General features: G+C 39.5%; 1 protein-coding gene across 1 annotated transcript in view; it reads left to right on the top strand.

The window, feature by feature from the left end:
* The window catches only part of SMOC2 (SPARC related modular calcium binding 2), a 149,643-nt gene that overhangs the window by 85,975 nt on the left and 45,025 nt on the right, over positions 1 to 18,643 (top strand). The window contains exon 8 of the mRNA XM_082481312.1: positions 16,525 to 16,711. Within this exon, the coding sequence (XP_082337438.1) occupies positions 16,525 to 16,711 (187 nt within the window). The remainder of the gene's footprint in view (positions 1 to 16,524; positions 16,712 to 18,643) is intronic.

The raw sequence follows: 18,643 nt of genomic DNA, 5'->3' as shown, positions 1-18,643 counted from the left end.
TTAATATACCAAACTGCTATAGGCTTCTATGGAAAAAAAATTACTTCTTAGAGAATTTTTTTTGAAAATATATACATTTTCAGCTAAAAATTTTTATTTTCAAGATGAAAATTCAAACAGCAAAAAAGCCTTCAAAAAGCTGAATAATTTTGGTTCAAAACTCAAAATCTTGATGGTCATTGTAATGCCTTGTGGGAGCTGTAATTTTGAAACGTCATTAGTTCCTTCTTTTTCAAGGGCCGGGGTCATCAGGCTGACTATACATGCAGAATACAATGGTCTCCCCTTTTTCAAAACTCAGAGAAACCTCAGAAAACTTGTAGACATCTTGGATTTTGTGGTTCTCTGGGAAGTGCAACACAAAGAAACAGTTTGACGTGAGGTTTTGGTTTTGGTTTGTTCATATTAAAAATCATATTTTTTATGAAAAACAAACACTTTGAATGAAGAACATCTTTTCATTTAAAAACCTGGTTTTCCACCGAAGACCATGACAATGAAATTTTTCAACAAATAGTATTACAGTCATAACAAGCTATGAAAAAATGTATATTGTTGTCACTTAAACAGTGGGTTACCTTGTTCAATTGTTTTCAGTGAGATCTTAATGTTCTTTAAACTTACTCCTTTTATTGTCCTTCAGTGACTAAAGACAGCTTGTCAAAATGGAAGAAATTTTATTCTCCTCAATTTTGGATGACTGCTTAGATGCAGTTTTTGTTGGACAAGAACACATCATAGATACATAAATTCCTCAAATGTGGGTGACCTGTAATGCCCTTGAATTGTTTTCCAGTGCACCCAGTTAGATCAGAGCAACCCACTGGTTGGTGTTTTGTGTGGGATCAGAGGAGTATGAAGTCAAATTAATGCCTCTTGTGCCTCGCAAAAGCTGAGATACAGTTTTGGCGAGAAAGTAGAAAATCGTTCAGGATTGCAAGAGCTGATCAGGTTCAAATCGTAGCAAGGGTCTGCGATGCTCCCCCTCAGCCATTAGGCCAAATTTTCAGGTCTGTATTGAGGCAAACTCCCATTAATGTAAGGGCTGACAAGGGTTGAATCTGTCTGATTGTGTTCACTTCTCATTTAGGGAATTCATCCACAGACTCGTTACAGTGGAGACTCTTCACAGAGGCAGGGGTGTGATTAGTTGCAGAGGTTCGTGACCATCATCACATGCTGTCGTGGTGCAGTTAGTTCACCCTTCTTTCACAGCAGCACTGTGCCCCATTATTCTGGCTGGCAAGGAGGTAGGGACCCTTTCTGTTGGTTTACTTACCGAATTGGTTTGGGGAGCAGAAGTGTAAATAACTTGTGATCTTGGATGTTTCTTCTCTGACTTTCCCCAGACTACCACCATGTAGCTAAAGCTGTAATCTCAGTAGCCCTTACTGCTTGAAGATAATGAGAGAATCATTATTCTCATTGCTCTCCTGTTTGGCTGAATAAAGGCTGCATCCCACCTAGCTTAAGGGATTTGTAATTTTAGTGTTCTTGCAGTTTCTAATCAGGTTTAAAAAGCAATTTAAGAGCATTTTTAGGACATGATTTTTAGTTCCTTTGAGTTGATACAACACAGAAGCAGCAAAGCCAAAAATATCAGTATAAATGTCTGGTTTGAAAGGTCACTTCTCTCCCTTTCCCTACCAACATCCCAGGTATGACACAGTGACTTCTAATGTAGTCACACGTCCTGTAGTTCATCCTTTAAACTAAACAGTCCAATACAGTAATAGCAAATGACTGTAGGAGGAGGTGATTTAGTTTCAGCAGGCATGAAGCCTCATTTTACCTGCAGCGGTGTAAACAGGAGTGACTCCACTGCAGTCAGAAGGGTAACACCACTGGGAACCTTATGAGAAGATAATAGAATCAGGCTGGAGGGTTTTTTTTTATTTTTTTTAAAGTAGCTAGTATGTAGTAAATCAGTCTGCTGGATCAGTGATAATAAGACAGTCCACCCCAGTCCTGCTGCTATTGCATAGCTGGAATTCCTCTCGACTTTAATGGGTATGCTGTCAGCACAAGGGCTTAGCTACTCCACTTGTGTTGCCAGCTGAAAGTGAACAAAGTATTTTCTCTTTATCACCTTTCTGTACTTCATTGTCTCCAGTTGAGGTGATGTTTTGCGCACTGAAGTCATATTCAGAAGCACTGAGTATTCGTGAATACTTTCATGCATGTCTGAGAATATAATACCACATAACTAACCATAGTGCTACCCTCAAGGATCTCATGGTGCAGTTACCTTTTCAATACGCTTGTAAAAATGAGCCAGTGTGACTTTTATATGGAGCATCCCCTGTCCGCAGCAAGGCTAGAGGAAAAATGCCTTGCTTCAGATCTTTTTTTCCCCCATACAATTGAGTAAGAAAGTTTGTGGGTCAGAATACTACCTTTAAGCTTAATTCAGCTTTTTTTCATACCTGCTTTTATTGGAGCCCTATGCAATTTTATCATAGTCTCTGTTATCTCTAGCGTAATTAATCATCCTCACTGCTGGTTCCACACACAATTCGGTGTTCTGTTTCTAGTCCTTTCTTCGCAGTCTCCTTTCCCTTCTGTCAAAAGCTGATCTTCACTGCATATTTCTCCATTTTTGCCTAGGTACCATTCTGCAGTCTCAAATGCTTTTCTTGTAATACTGATTTCTCATCTCTCTCTTCTTCCACCTTCTCTTTTTGCAGCCAAAGGCCGGATTGGACACCAGAGAATAAAGGCTGTAGATCATGCTATGGATTTGCAGGCTGTATTCTGAAAATGCAGAGACTCCAAAACCAAGCTGAGAGTTCTTAGGAACAACCAGTTGAACAGTACAATAGATGGGAGACATAGTTTGATTCCTAGATGGAGTAAGCATGGAAAGGTGTCATCACCTATCTATGTAGTATTTCAGAGACCATTTCAGGGATACTTGTCCAGGTGTGGTTTCCATACTGCAGAATACTGAAGGATACCAAACGCAGGGAGCAACTAGGTGTTCGATCCTAAAGCTAGTGGAGTATATGCTCAGCGTTAATCCAGCGCTTTTCTGAGTAAGAATGTTTCCGTAGTCAAGGCTGTGAGTTTTTGTGGAAGTTCATTTGTATTTTTCAAATAAAACTCAATGCAAGTGTCGTAACATCAACACTGTTGGTCTGAATGACCAGCGCTATCAGATTCTTGGCCCGTATCCTGTGCCAGTTTTACTTCCTCAGGATGTCATTGGGGAGACTTAAGCAGCCTACAAAGTATTGTATGCGAAAGCATCTGACGTCAGCCAGTGCAGAGAGACAGTGCGGTTTCATTGCTTCCATTCGTGGCAGCTAGCCAGGGACTCCGGGGCTCTAGCCCTGGCTCTGCTTCTGGGAGGGCTGCTGCAGTCTGGGCAGATCAATGCAAGCAGAAGCAAAAGTTTCAGCAGAGAGATGGCTGAGATGGTGTCTCATACAGGGTTATTGAATACAATGAGGAGCTTTGCAGGCTTGTATAGTATAGGAGGTGGAAGTGGAGAAAAAGATGTTGTACCGAGCAGTTGAAATAGTTGCTTTTCTCTAAATGAAAAGGCACAACCTAAACCCTTTCTCTCAGTTTCCATTTTGCATCTAGTCTTCCTGTCTTTTGCTTTTTTTGTTGGTTTCTTTGTTTCAGTCATGTAAATCATGACATTGGATTTTCACCCTTTTTCCTTGCAACTCATTGAAAACTTCAAAGATTCCTCCTCTTCTTTCTGCAAACTGTACCTGCCATTGTGTGATTGCAATAAATGTATATGCAGAACACAAGCAAAAAGAGGATGCCCGTGACTGGTGCAAGGGAGAGCCTGTGTCTTCACCTCCATGTTATCTTTCTTTAAATGAGCCTACATGTATGAGGCAAAATTTCTAGTATTCAATGGTATTTGCTATGGGACTGTACTGTAGTTATTCACAAGCGTGACCTAGGGCAAGCAGGTTTGTAAATACGCATGCTTTTCCACTCTTTTTAGCCTGTATTTGTTCCTCCTGATTGATGAAAACAAGTCCCACTAAAGGCACTTTTGGATTTTGTTAATTATGCCAGCGATTGATTGGTTTGGCCCAGAATGCTTTATAACAATAGACAGATTTAATCAGCAACAGCTCTGGTTGCGACAGCTTCACAACCTCCTGGGAGCATCATGCACTGAGCTTCCTTTTGCGTTATTTTCAAGCCATCAAACAACCTTTAATCTTCCCAAATTAAAAAGAAAACAAAGCATACAATGTATAAAATGTAGAAAGAATAACAGAACTGTCTTCACATAAGCGGTAATAAAAACGTTTCCTTATTAGGTGACTGAATGCCAACATTGCTGTTTCCTGTGATGCTGGTTATCTGGAAAAGTTAAATATTTAGAATCTGTTTTATTTGAACAGTTCTGCCAAAACCAGCCCTTTGGATTTTCTCTGTTTGTTGTAGAGCGCTTCAAAATAAATGAGGCCTGAGGTAGATGTACATGGGGGGGGGGGAGACAGGATGGGAGCAGGTCTGAAAGTGCTGAAAACATTTGTGGGAAATAAGCTGAGCAAACACTTTGAAAAATAACACTTTCTGAAACCTGTTCTTTATTCTTACACACAATAGATTGTTGAGAAATATTTATGCAAGGTTTATTCCATTGATACAGGTCATTTGTGTGGTACGTTAAACACTTAAAACTAATAATCTGAGCACTTAAAGTAACTATGGGTTGTAAAGGATTAAGGATCATTAGTCACACTTCAAAATTCTGATTGTACTGGTTCAAAAAGTCCTTGACTTTGCTACTATGCATCATCTAAGAAGCCTTTAAAATTGTTCTGGATGCACTAGGGACTAACTCTTCTGTTGCTGATCCCTACTGTGTACAATGGAATGGTTCCAGTTTACAGGAACAGAAATTGTGGCCTGGGATTTTCAATGTGATAGGTGGTCTTCTGTACTGCAAAAGTACAGGAATGTTTCACTATCACACCATATTTAGCATTATCCATGCTTCAGAGAACTATTTCTTTTTGAAAACAGAGATGAAAGTGGGGTGGAATTAGTATTTTTATATTTGATTCAGATTGCCCTTGTTTTTCTCCAAAGTTTGAAGGTAAAGCCAAGCCAAAGATTTGGCTTTGCTCTTGAAACCAAAGCACAAGCTGAGCTGTTTAACCACAGCCATATGAGAAAAGGAAAAAAAAGAAAAAGGAGCTGCATAAAACTATATTAAAAAGTTGTTGGACCCAAAAGAAATAGTATTAGAATATTCTTACTGGCTTTTTCTCTTCTTTGGCTCATCCTCTTTATTGCACACAAAACTTGGCCAAAACCAGTAAACCGTCTTCTATCTGAATCCTGTACCTCTCCTGTTATGAATACTGACTTCTTACGTGCTATATAAATACTGTGTTTTGGATGTAATGTGTTGCGGGGGGGAAGACCTGTACAGCCTTATATGTAGGATGAGCCTTCAGATTTGTGCAGGGTTAAAGCAGCGCAGTTACCTTCTGACCAGGCTTCATGTTCACGTTATTTGCTGAATCTCATAGTGAGGACAAGGGTTAATGCATTCTGGGAGCAGTGCGACTCAACAGATGATAGCACTTCACAGAATTTGCTTCTTGCTCTGTTAAAAGAGTTTTCATTGCACAACATAGTTCTTGTAATTAGAGACATGAGCAATAACATGCACGCTCATTTTCCACCTGCTTCTTGCCTTCTCTTTGGCAAGATGAAGAAGAGCAAGTCAGTATAAAAGCAGCCAGTTTTTGATTCATCTGTCATTAATTAGCTGTTAATGGTGCAGTTATATTCTCAGCATTACTACAATTTTAAATGTTGAGATTTTTTAAGTCAAGTAGGTTTGAAGGGTACATATCTGAGAGCCCTGGAGGTGGAATCATTCTGCTTAGCCACAGAAGAAGCTGTGGGAATGATGGTAGCATAAACTTTTGCATTACGGCTGTCAAAGTAACGCTCCCTGAAACACTGGGGAAGAATGGAGAATTTCTGCTTCGACAGCCTGATTAATCTCTGTATTCCTGCTTAGTGTCGAGGCCCAAATCCTTACCATTCTGTAATGCCCATCCAGTCAGCTATGAAGTAGACAGGTGTGCATATTATATTGGCCATTTTGTTAGATAGTCTGAGACATGTAAAGGAGAACTACCTAAATGGAAAATAAAATTCTCTTATTTTTTAATATTTCTGCTTATTTTTTTAACTGTGCATCTTGGATCACGTTCCTTTAAACCAGGAAGAAGTCCTCCTGGCTTCTGATGGCTTCTGCAACAGTAGCCAGCGTTCATTTCCCTGTGGTCGGAGATTATGACAGTGAAATCTGAGAAGATAAAACGACCACAAGTTCCACTGCACTTTACCCCTGAGCCTTCCACCGGCACCGCTGCAGTGAGACCACTCTGTGGGACAGGCATGGACAGGCTGCAGAGTACATGAGCAGGTTGCAGAAGGCGCCTGCACAGGGCAAGCCCTGTGAGTGTGGGACCTAGGAAAGTCTGGCTCAGGCTACGGTCAGAGCTGTGCTCCTTCTTCTGTGGAGAAACCACGGCAGGCCGTGGTGATACCTACTTCGCTTGCGCTTTCCCAGGGCTCACCTGAGCACTCAGGTGCCCTGGCAGCACATGGGGAGACAATTTCTGTCTCACATGCCGGTGCATGGAACTGAGATTGCTGTTTTGTGGACGGACTGACTGTGCAGCCCACAACACAAGCACCACAGCCGCAGCAGATGGTGTAATGACACAAAGGCATTAATTATGCAAAAATTACAGAAATTATTAAGAAAACCCCAAATATGTGAATTAAAAAATTTGCTTGATTCTTATGTTAATCTTGTTTACATCTTGAGTAAGTATATATCCAGGGGAGCTGTCTGTAAGGTGGTTGGAAATGAGTTGATACTTAGAAAATAAAGTGTAGCTGGAGTGCAGCCACCTCAGGCAGGAGTTAAGCAATAAGGCTGGAAAACACTGCACAGTGCCAACAGCGTTAGCAGCGTGGACCTATGGCAGGAAAGTGGCACAAACTGCAGCCAGTGATGCCACTCTACACCTCAGAAATAAAATTGCTTGGGTTCCTAAGGCTGGGGATCCAAAATCCTATCCAAGCTCTGATGCAAGTATCTCGGTTTCCCAAACGGTGAAGAGAAACAACTCCTGTTTCACTGAGGGGAAGTGCTTGGTTGATAAACATTCCTGTAAGCTGGCTGGCTTATTTAAGTGCCAAAGTATGAATTTAGGCAACCCAGTTTGCACATTTTGTTTTGTAATTTTTAGTAGAGCTATTCAAACAAATACTTACCCTCAGCTCACCTGGCAAAGACTTTCATTTTCACAGCTCTGTGGAAAAAGTGAACCAGCTTTATTTTCACTTCAAATATTTCTTTAAAAATGAGACATTTTTCCACTGGCAGAAGACTAACATTTGCTGGTCAATATACTCATAAAGCAAGAATGGTAGCTTTGCGCAATTTGTTTAATGAATGAGCCTTTAGATTGCTATAGCAAACTGGCCAGCTAGCCACTGTGTTTGGGAAAAGTCAGTGATTTTCATTAGCTGTAATTTTGGGTGGTGGCTTTGTTGTTTGGTTGGTTTTGCAGTTTGAACCCTATGGTGCTGCTCTGCTTTGGCAGCTCTACCTAGCAATAGTAGGAACCAATGTTCCCTCTTATGTAGGAAAAAACAGATTTCATCCCATTTGGCAAATAACTGCTTTCAGTTGTATCCTTGCGGGATGGGGCAGTCTTTTGCACAGTATCATTTTAGGGGACCCAAGTTAACAAAGTCAAGCAAGAGCACCTGGAGATGATAATACATCCTTGTTCAACCTTATATTTGAGTGAATGTCCTCAATTCATTGAGCAACCTGGTCTAGTGGAAGGTGTCCCTGCCCATGGCAGGAGGGTTGGAACTAGATCGTCTTTGAGGTCCCCTCCAACTCTAGCCATTCTATGATTCTATGAGCAAAAAGGGATGAGGGACCTCATCTACTCAGAAGACCACAAGATTTTTCACTCTCCTTGTGAAGCCTGATACCACGTGATTGACCAGCTGGCTTAAAAGAATTTTTGATTTGTGTTAGGGTTGCATTCAAAGATCCAGTGTAGAGGGTAGGGTGTAAACAGTCCTTGGATCAAATCTGGCTAATGCGGTCCACTTGGCAAAGGCTTGCTATCATTTTCCCACGCTGCTGTTAAAGATGTAACAAAAATGTGCTGCTCTTGGTTCACTGCTTTCTCACATTTCATAGATGGTATAATAAATGTTTGACTCGGGATGTTCAGGATATACATTTTGGCTCTAATGCAAAATGCATCTTTGAAATAACTCAGATGTGTAACCTATTTAATACTAACTTCGTGTTATCTACAGGAGGAGTAAATGCTAATACAGAGCGAGATTCTGTCATGCTTGTTAAGTGAAGACTTCACTTCTCTGTGAATTTTCATCAAGTCAGTGGACAGATCTCACACTACTGTTTTATTCAATATAAGTAAGAATGGCAAAATTTAGAATTACATTTTGTTTAAAACCAGGTAGCTAGTTTGATCCCTTATAATCTGTACAGTGTCACTGTGAGAACTCAGTGAAGCAGAAAAAGGATTATAAATGAATAACTGAGCAATTTAAATTAGATATAATTATGAGAGGAGAAATTTGAATACTTACATAATATTTCTCAGCTCTTTAACCAACAAGTTGGGCTAAAAATTAAGCAAATAAGCAAACAAGCAAACTGCTAAAATAGCAGGCTTTTGTGGCAAAACAGTTCTTTTTCTTTTACAGTCTTGTGGTTACAGTCTTTGTCACAGCACTCCTAGTATTTCAAATTCTAAGAAAAATAAAGCACTGCAGAGGTAATGTGCAAAAACTTCCCCAAACCAGAAACTCTCTTCAAAAATCCAGTAGGCAAGTGGGTTTGGATTTCAGTTAAAGAGCAAGGCATTGTGTTTTCATCTGAGATCTTTGTCTTATGGGTCCCAAACTTTTGCCTATTGGTAGAAACAGAATTTGTGTATTGCAGAAATGTTGATTTGACCTAGTGCCACCTGGCTACTCAAACCCAGGGTAAAAGTTGAGAAAATCCTGGTATGTACCGGTAGATTGGATTGGCTGTGGCCATGTTATTTCAGGTAAAGCTAAATGGGAGCTGGTGGTCTCTGTGTTCTGGATCTTTGTTTCAATGGGCTCAGCGCACTTCCAGATGATCCTCCTTGTGTATTGCAGCATCTTTGCACGTGAAACCACATAGATAAACGAGAGCATCTGTCTGTGATTTATCCTGCTTTGTTCAGTGAAGTAAAGTCCATAAATTAATCTTTAGGGCTGTGTTGAAGCCATGAGCTTTGTGTTTAGCCACAATCATCTACTCAAGCTCCAAAAGTGCAAAATAGTGATCAGCTGTACATTGAGTGTACTCTGCAAATACACACAAGGGGCCTGAAATATTTGGTTCCCACAAGTTTTCACAAACAAGAATAAGTAGGGTAGGAATGTTGCCAGCTTTCTCCAGGCCTTGAGAACCCTCATGCTGATGCGTATCTGAACCTCAAGTAAACCAAAACATGTGGCGCCAGATGAGGATTAATACTGTAATTTAGTCTTAGGTTTTTGTTGCCATCTAGATGTTGGGGCTAAGGTTGAGTGTTGATTAATGCTACCTATTCTTTCAAATCGGTACTTGGTGCATGAGCAAATATTAGGCTTAATTGGAAACATATTTGCATCTGAATATATTCATCTGAGGACTGATGTATTGTCCATTGAATTTAGTGGGTATTTTTCCCTGGATTTCTGCTGGGGGAAGATTGTTTGATTTAGGTTTATGAATAGTCTTTATAAGAAGCTAGTAGCAGGAGCAAAGTTGTTCCTGCATTTGTTTGTAGCACTGAGCTGAAGTTGATTTCCGTTAGAGATGAGTTCATTTGAAACGGTTAAGAGAGGGCAGGCAGGCAAATTCTTGTAAGAATAGGGCTTCTTAGGAAAGATTAGTGTGAGATACCCACATTCTGGCCGTAATGGATGAGAAAATAACTTTGTGTACATAAAAGGTATGAGGTTGGCATCTTAAACTGCATTATACCACCTCATCTGCCTCTTCAGAGAAGGAATCTGTCATGCTAGAGAAGGTCTAAACGAAGGCTGGAAACCCTGAAAGAATATGAAGCTGTGGTGTTACACCTCTCCCTCACCCCTCACTAGAATGAAATAATTTAAGGTGTTTTTCATTTATATTAGATCACATGCTTCCTTGGAGGCAGCGTTTATAGCAGGAACAGACATGATGGATTCTAGGCGATGAAATTGGTTAGTGACAGGTAAAGAGCCGGCTAGTTTACCTGGAAGGTGCACGTTTGCTGGAGCTTGGAATAACAGGGCCACTGCTGTAATAGGTCATTTTGCCATCCAGTCAACATAAATTCTTCCACAGGGAGAACATAGCTTGAAAAGAAATTATCCCACTTCCCACTGCCTTTCTAAAGTGAATGTTTCAGTCATATGTGGAAATACAATTTGGTGTCATGTAAGTGGAAATCCATTCAATGAAATTTGAAGACTATGAAAACTAGTTGAAAATATAAAACCACATTGTAATCAGTTTCCTTGGGGCCTGTTAACTTCACTGGTTCAGGGAGGGTTCATGATAAACAAATCGATCAAATTCTTATCCCTGTGAGATGTGAATTTGTTGGAGGGTTGCATGGGTTTCAATAGGATGACTATTTATCCATCCTAATTATTATGGTTTTGAAATAAACTAGCACAGAACTTGTGTAAATCAATATTTGAAGTGTTCTGAAGGAGTGCCTAAATTAGGCCAGACTGATGATGTGCATAACATTTTAATTAGCAGAAATTGTCATACAATTTAAGTCTCTCTATACTGAAATTTGGACATGAATATATTCTGTCTGTATATCCTCTCAGAAACACAGGAGAACTGCAATATTAACTGTTTCTAATGTTACACTGCGCTCCTCCAGAGCATGCGTATCACTTTTCGGAGTATTTTTGTTCACAGGTTTCTTGTTACCTGCTTTCTATAGAGGACATTGAGCTTAAAGCCCTAATAAAAGATCCCTTTACTGTGGAAACCAGGCTGTCTAAATTGTCCTTTCATGGCCCATTATGGTAATGAGAAAAGGAGGGAGAAGGAACCTACTGAAAACAGAATTTCTTGGAATGGATTCTGTTTGTCATATACACATTGTGGGGTTGAGGAAATTGAAAGGAAATGTTTGTATAGTGGCAGGAAATGTTAAAGTAGCATACAGACGCCTTTGTAATTTTCTGCAGATTTGGCAACTTGTTTCTGCAGAACACGCTGAAACTTAGACATAAATGCAGTGATTCATATGTAAGCAAAAAAAAATTAAATTATTTGTAATCATGAAAATTCCACATGTTGGAAGAAGCTGTGATAAGACACAGCGCAACAACTGCCAGAATTTCTGAAACAAGGGGCTAAAACATCTCCTGTTACAAGACTAACAAAATGATTATCATAACTTACATAATACGGTGCTTGGTGGTTTAGATATGCTACACACAGATGCACAGTTGCGCAGTTTGTTCAGGATGACTTTTCCAGAAAAGCCACCTCTTTTCTCCACCAGGACTTCCCCTAATAAACATTAATTAACAGTTTAAGTAACCCATCAGAGATGAATAAATGATGTATTTCATAAATAAGGTTTTATTTATAATAAATAAGTTATAAACTTAGAATATAACACTTTGTAATAAGTGTTATACCCTACTACTATTGAGGTGTTTTTCTGTTCATGTAAATTAACTTCATTCATTGAAATGCAGACTGTTTCTTTAGGGAGAATTCATCGTTAGCAACAAGAACTGACTCAGGATTTTGTACAAAACATGAAACTTACCCACAGTTTGTCATTATCTGGAGTATCTTTTGCATTGACAGAAGATGTAGCATTTCAGCTGGTTATTTGTAATGGACTATGAAGACACCTTGAACCGGAATGGGAAAAGTATATTTAAGAACTAACATCTAAATTAAAAAGGGAAGAAATGGAATAGCAATATGACATAGGAAGAGCAGTGAACATTACATGTGAAACAGTTTTTTAAACTCATTCTCATTCACAAATTCCTTTTTCAGACTAAGTAGTCATCGTGTGGTATAAGGCTTTTGTAAATTTGGGCAACATATACCTCTGTCCTTAAATGATTGAAATTTGTGATGGAAATGATTGAAAATGCTTATGAACCTGGAATAAAATATCGTTTTGGGTAGAAACTGCAGGAAGTTTCTTCAGCCTGAGATGAAGGGTCCCAACTGAGCTACAGTGTGGCTGGCTAACACGGTGGACTATGCTGAAAAGTTTTTTCAGCAAAGTCTAACTACTTTATTGAACTAAGATGCTTGGAAAAGCATCTGTTTTTTCAAGCAAGACAAAACTGAAGGAACTAAGTAAAAGAACAACAGTGTAGGCATATTCCCTGAAAAGATGAAGGTGGACTGTCACTGCTTTTCTCTTCCCAGAAGGAATGTTATTGTAGTAACGCATTCCATAGAAAGTTTGATGTATTTTAATGATTAAGGTCTTTATTGTACTTTTATTGTGGCATAGATCTTTTTCCGTACTGTTCACTTTATGAACTTCTGGCATCCATCTGTTATGGTTCCAGATCATAGTTGTTGTCAGATTGTTTGGACAAACTGTCAAGCATTTTCTAAGTTAATGACATTTATCGCTGGTTCTCCTGACAAATGAACGTTTGTTGACCATGGCTCTTCTGACATTACAAGGGCAATTATTTGCAGCGGTATGGTAGCTCTGTGATAAGAGCTCTTAGTCATCACAGGCTACAATTATATCTTTCCAGTACTCCTGTTGTAAATAATTGAAAAAAAAAAAAAAAGTGTGAGAGGGAATGGATGCTTCCCTCAGAGAGGAAATTACACAGAGGACTAATATTCTGGTTCTGGGAAAAGCAGTCAGAATCATAGGTAAGCACTTTAAAGCAGTTTTCCTTTACTTTATGTAGGAACAGCATTCTAGTGGGGAAAGCAAACAGGGAAGCAGTAATGGTGGCACAAATGGTCATGTCAAAAGTGTACAAAAGCATTGGACTCTGCAGAAACGACTCATTAAGCATATTGCCTGATAGCTCATTAGCCTTTGTGTAAGGAGGGGAAATAAACTATTCTGCACTTTTGGTGAACAAAATGAATGAACTGGGTTCAGCAGATACGTGATAAGGCTCAGTCGTTTGGCACACAGAGAACTGATAGGCATAATGTCCATCACACTGATCTATATTTTTTTCCAATTTCTCAAAAAAAATCTACATTTTATCTGTCAACTAATTTACAATAAACTGTTCTTGTTACAATTTCCCATCTTTAGGGGAAGAGTAAGAAATTAAAGGTTCCAAGAAGGGGAAAATCGTTCCTGAAAATAACATAGTTTCTTCAATACGTGCTTTTTTGTCTTAAATGCCTGTGCTGATGCTTACTCTTCAAAGGCAGATTTTTTCATCACAGAAGCCCTCTCAGTTACAGGACTTTTACCTTAGTGTTTGGTATGAATGCTGTTTTTTTTGGTTTATTTTTCGTACTCTGGCATGAACAACTTTTTCTTTTTATCTTTTTTTCTTATTATCTTCAAACCTTCCTTTGATTACTGTCACTGGCTGTCCTGTTTCCACTCTCACTTGCAATCTTAAGTTCCACCAGCCTTCCGACTGTCCCTCCTAAAGCCATAAGCTACATTTGCAACCCGCCTTTGACATCTCTCCCATAATATTGCTTCTCTCTACCTCTGAGACTTCAAACCAGACGTAAGGGAGAAAAAGAAGGAGAACAAACCTGACCTAGGGCACAAGAAACAAATTTCTAGCTCGAGCAGCTGCTTGTAGAAATCCTTGCCTTGACAAGTCACTCAGGAGGGTAAAGACGATTTATCTAGGTCTGTAACACCTGCTCCTAGGTCACCACAATGCAGGTGACTGCATTGGCCCACGACTCCGGTGGTTTTGAGCCAGCAGTGCTGTCCTTTGCTGGTTGTTTCAATCAGTGGAAACTAGAGCTGCCCAGAAATTAGGTGGTGTAGTTTATGCTCACAGCTGAAACAGTCTGAATCTGCTTCTGCACTGGGAGTTCTCCATCACACCCTCTCTGTGCTGTTGCATTTTGTCCATCTGGATGACCTGACTATGTAGTCTCTATGTGCCAATGTGTTTTCTAAACAAAAGCGAGAGCATGAAAATGGATCGCTCCTCTGGGTTTGCGAGAGATAATAATACCTGCACATCTGCCAGATTATGTTGCGAGTTACAAGAATGTAAAACGAGAGAAGGTCACAGTAGCTAGTGGAATGGTCCCAAGGTTTATCAGTATGAATAAGAAAAAAATTTTGTGGACTTTAAAGAGAAGTAATGATTTCCTCCCTCTCACTGCAGCTGCTTCACCCCGTTTGCTCCTTTTTGCTTGTTTATATACAAAACATAAAAAGTGAACAACTAAGCTAAAAGTGATGCATTTTCCAGGATTGTCGTACCTTGTAACTTGGTAATCATCATAATCCAGATTCACTGACGGAAAGATTTATTTTGGCTACTCTAAGAGGATGTTGGTGATGGATTTCTAATTTGTGAAACCGTAGCTGTTTCTGTGAAGGTTTTAGCATGCAAATAATTAGCTGTTTCCCTTTTTTAAAGGAGCCTCTCTGTCCTCACTACACTGATTCTCTAAGTGCAGTTTATTATCTAAACACTGGTGCTTTGAGAGCTATTCAATCTCTGATTATGTCAGAGGGTAGATGAAGACAAAACCATGAAGACAAAATCAACCAATTAATCTCGCTGTCCTGCTCAAATACTGTATGAAAAAAAGAGGAAAAAAAAAATCAACCAAAGAACTGAAAAAAACCTCCATCTGTGCCTTGTAATCAAGTTAGCAAGCAATATGCTTGTTTTTTAAACATTTTACATGGATTGTAAAAAGCTTTGGAAACCAGGCCATGGTATAGATGGAATCATGTGCCATTTAAAGTTTGGAGCTGTTTAACCTCCTGCCACCTATTCTCCTGCAACAGTTGTCTTACTGATTTTGGTTATCTGCATTTGCAAGAAGCTGGCAAGTAGCTTTCTGGACGTAACTAGTAACTTTCTGTCAGTTTTTGCCTACAATTTAAAAAGCATTTTCTGAACCATGTGGATAAGAGTAAATGAGATTAGACTGGAGCTGAAACTCGTTACAAATACACTAGAAAATCCACTCAGGATTCAACTTGTTCTTCTGTGGGTTGAACAATGAAGAATCAAAAAGTAAATCCTGCAAGAGATTCAGAGAATAAGTGTTTCACTAGTTGTTAACTGATTTGAAAGAGCAAATATTACACACAGATTTTTTTTTTTTTTTGTAACATTGAAATGGCTTTAACGGAAGAGAATCTTTTATTGATTGAGATTCTAGTAACTTGAAATTTTCCCGTCAGTGATTTGCGTGTTTGTGGAGTGTTTATTGTTATCAACATTCTTGTTTTTCAAATACTTAATTTTTGTTCACTGGATTAGTTTCTTAATTATACAGAAGCTGTTTTATTAAGCATCTAAATTTCATATGATAGGAGACTGTCTTTAAAGTTCCTGGAGAAATAATGGCTTGAGTAAATAGTCTGTCTCATTTATTATCTCTGCAGTGCCACATATACCAGCTTAGCAGGGATCAAAATTCCTCAGCAGAGGTGGTTTTTTACAGATTGATGTGGACTGACTGGCATTCTCAGGCCCTGGCGTTTCTGCTCTTTGCCCTCTGGTTCATAGTTTCACATAAAGGCCAGGAATGTGTACACACGTAAGCTTTTCTCACATCCAGAAGAGATCTGGGATATATTGTTAATGCAGAAATAAAAATGTATTACTTTTTCTTGTGGGTCTTTGGTCTCCAAAACAAATGATATATCACCAGTACCAGAATCACCAGAAAAGAAGGTGGAAGAATTTTCAAAGTATTAAGAAGTTGTTCCAAAACTGGAAAGAGCAGAATATAAACATCTAAATGAATATCTAGATGAATAATTCATAGAATCATAGACTCATAGAATGGTTTAGGTTGGAAAGGACCTTGACGATCATCGAGTTCCAACCCCCCTGCCATAGGCAGGGACACCTCCCACTAGAATTCCTATAAGGAACTCTAAGAAGTTGGATTTTTACTGTTCCCTCTGAAAAGAATCATTCGTTTAGGGATTGTGGAGTGGGCGAGGGGTTTTTTAAGGTGGCAGAGAAAGTATGTAGTTATCCTTAGTTTATATCCAGTATAGATGGGAAAGGAGACGTAAAATATTATTAGGACTGTATTATGAGGTAGCTGCATGAAAAGGAAACTGAAGTTCCTAACAGTATACAGCATAAACCGATGTGGCTGGTATTTGAGCTGCAGCAAGCCTCTTCAAAGGCAATCCTTACATACAATCAAGGAAAGATGTAAAAACTGTTTGATAAACCGAGTAGGCCCTTTCCATATAGCTTCTTCAGTATTTTTTCTTTTTCTTCCAAAAGCATCATCATGTGATCAAGAGCTTCAGTCAGCCTTGGAGGAAGCTAAACAGCCCCAGAAAGACAATGTGTTCATTCCAGAGTGTGCTCAGGGCGGCCTCTACAAACCAGTGCAGTGCCATCCTTCCACGGGCTACTGCTGGTGTGTTCTGGTGGATACAGGACGTCCCATCCCTGGTACATCAACCAGGTAAGGGAATACATGCTCAGTGCTCAAAAGTTGTAGTGAGAAGATGCCTTAATGTGCATGTACTAGCATGTAGATTTCTATTGATGGTGGAATTATGTCATATAGGTTTCTTCCATTGTGAAGTGCGATATTTCTAAACAGCATCAAAAGTTAAGGCCAGATGGCCACAGACTCTTTCACTGCAATGGCACAGGCAGTTTGCTCCCCTCATCCTCTATTTTACTCCTGTTTTGTGCTGGGAAGCCAAAGCGTGGAGCAGATAGTGAATAAGCTCAAAGGAAACCTCACACTCCCTAGACTGAATATAGGAGAACTAAGTAAGATGGTCTTTGACAGAAACCACGTCCAACCTCACAAATATTCACTTATATTTCCAGCAACCTTCTCAACTATTTCATATGACTAGCTTTGATGGAACAACTGCTTGGGAACCCATAGAGAGGAAATACCATTTTAGTGTGTTATTAATAGAAGCCTGGAGTTCAGTCATCTCAGCCGAGCCGGATACATGGTAAAGTGTTGTAAGCCACATAGAGCAGATGTAGGCAAAGCAAATATCAGGTTGCAAAGGATGTTATTTAGGCTGGTTATTGAGGTTTGGCCCTTGTAGGAATGCTATAGAAGCTCATATAAAGCTAGTGGGCAGTATGGATATCTTGATGCGATCATAAATCTTTTCAAGCCTAAGCAAAAATTATTTTTTATCATTTGCATACGGTTTGTGAAAAAATATTGTAAGCTACTTGCTTTAAAGTATTATATTCTTAGGGAGTGTTTTTCATATATTCTTCAAGTGCTGATTTACTGATAGCTGTTTATACCACAGTCTAGACCATGCCAATTACAGTGTCAGCTGAAGTGAGAGTGACTTAAGGTTACTGTTGATCTGCTGTTTCTGGCAAGTTGAGATCCATAAACTGTCAAAACAAAATAGTCCAAATTTGGTCCTGAAACTGTAGGATCCATACACATGTTGTGTGAGGACTTGGAGATGTCCTCTAGAGATTCCAGAGGCTCCTTTTTCTGCTCTTCCTCCATCCTTCACCCCTAGGTTTGTTCACTGTTTCTTGTTTTTAGTACTAATACTTCTTTGAATTATAGTTTAAATCATTTTATGGAGCCTTAGTTCCTATTCTCTAATTTGAGTCCAAATCATCTTCTTGTGCTCGTCAAACAATAGGGCTTCTGCTGATTTTCTTGTAGTTCTTCTATATAAGTATCTTTTTATTATAGAATCACAGAATAGTTGAGATTGGCAGGGACCTCTGGAGATTCTCTAGTCCAACTTCTCTGCTCAAAGCATGTCAGCTAGAGTAGATTGCTTAGGAGGGTAGGTGTCCCACTGGGCTTTGAATATCTCCAAGGATGGAAAGTCCACAGCCTCTCTGGGCAGTTCTAGCATTTGATCACCATCACAGTTAAAAAAAAAGGTTTTTCTTACATTTAAATGAAATTTCCCGTATTTCATTTTGTGCCCATTGCATCTTTTCCTGTCACTGGCCATCAGTGAGATGAGAAAAGTCTTTCTCTGTTTTTTTCTTTACTTCCCCTCCTTTGGGTATTTATAGACATCAATAAGATTCTCCCTGAGCCTTCTCTTCCGCGGGCTGAACAGTCCCGGTTGTCTCACCCTTTGCTTATTACATCAACTGTTCCAGTTCTTAATAATATTCATGGCCTTTTGCTAGACCCACTCCACTATGTCCATGTCTCTCTTGCTTGTGGAGCCCAGAGCTGGACCCAGCACTCCAGATAGGTCTCACCAGTGCAAATTAGAGGGGAAGGATCATCTCACTTGGCCTGATGTCAATACTCTTCCTCATGCAGCCCAGGAAGCTGTTGGCCACGTTTGCTACCAGGGCACATTGCTTCCTCATACTCAGCTTAGTGTCCATCAGAAATCCCAGGCCCTTGCCACAAAGTTGTTTTCCA

The sequence above is a fragment of the Vanellus vanellus genome (genome assembly GCF_965231255.1).
Source record: "Vanellus vanellus genome assembly, chromosome: 3".
NCBI classification, from domain to species: domain Eukaryota; kingdom Metazoa; phylum Chordata; class Aves; order Charadriiformes; family Charadriidae; genus Vanellus; species Vanellus vanellus.
This window is presented reverse-complemented; position numbering and strand designations above follow the sequence as displayed.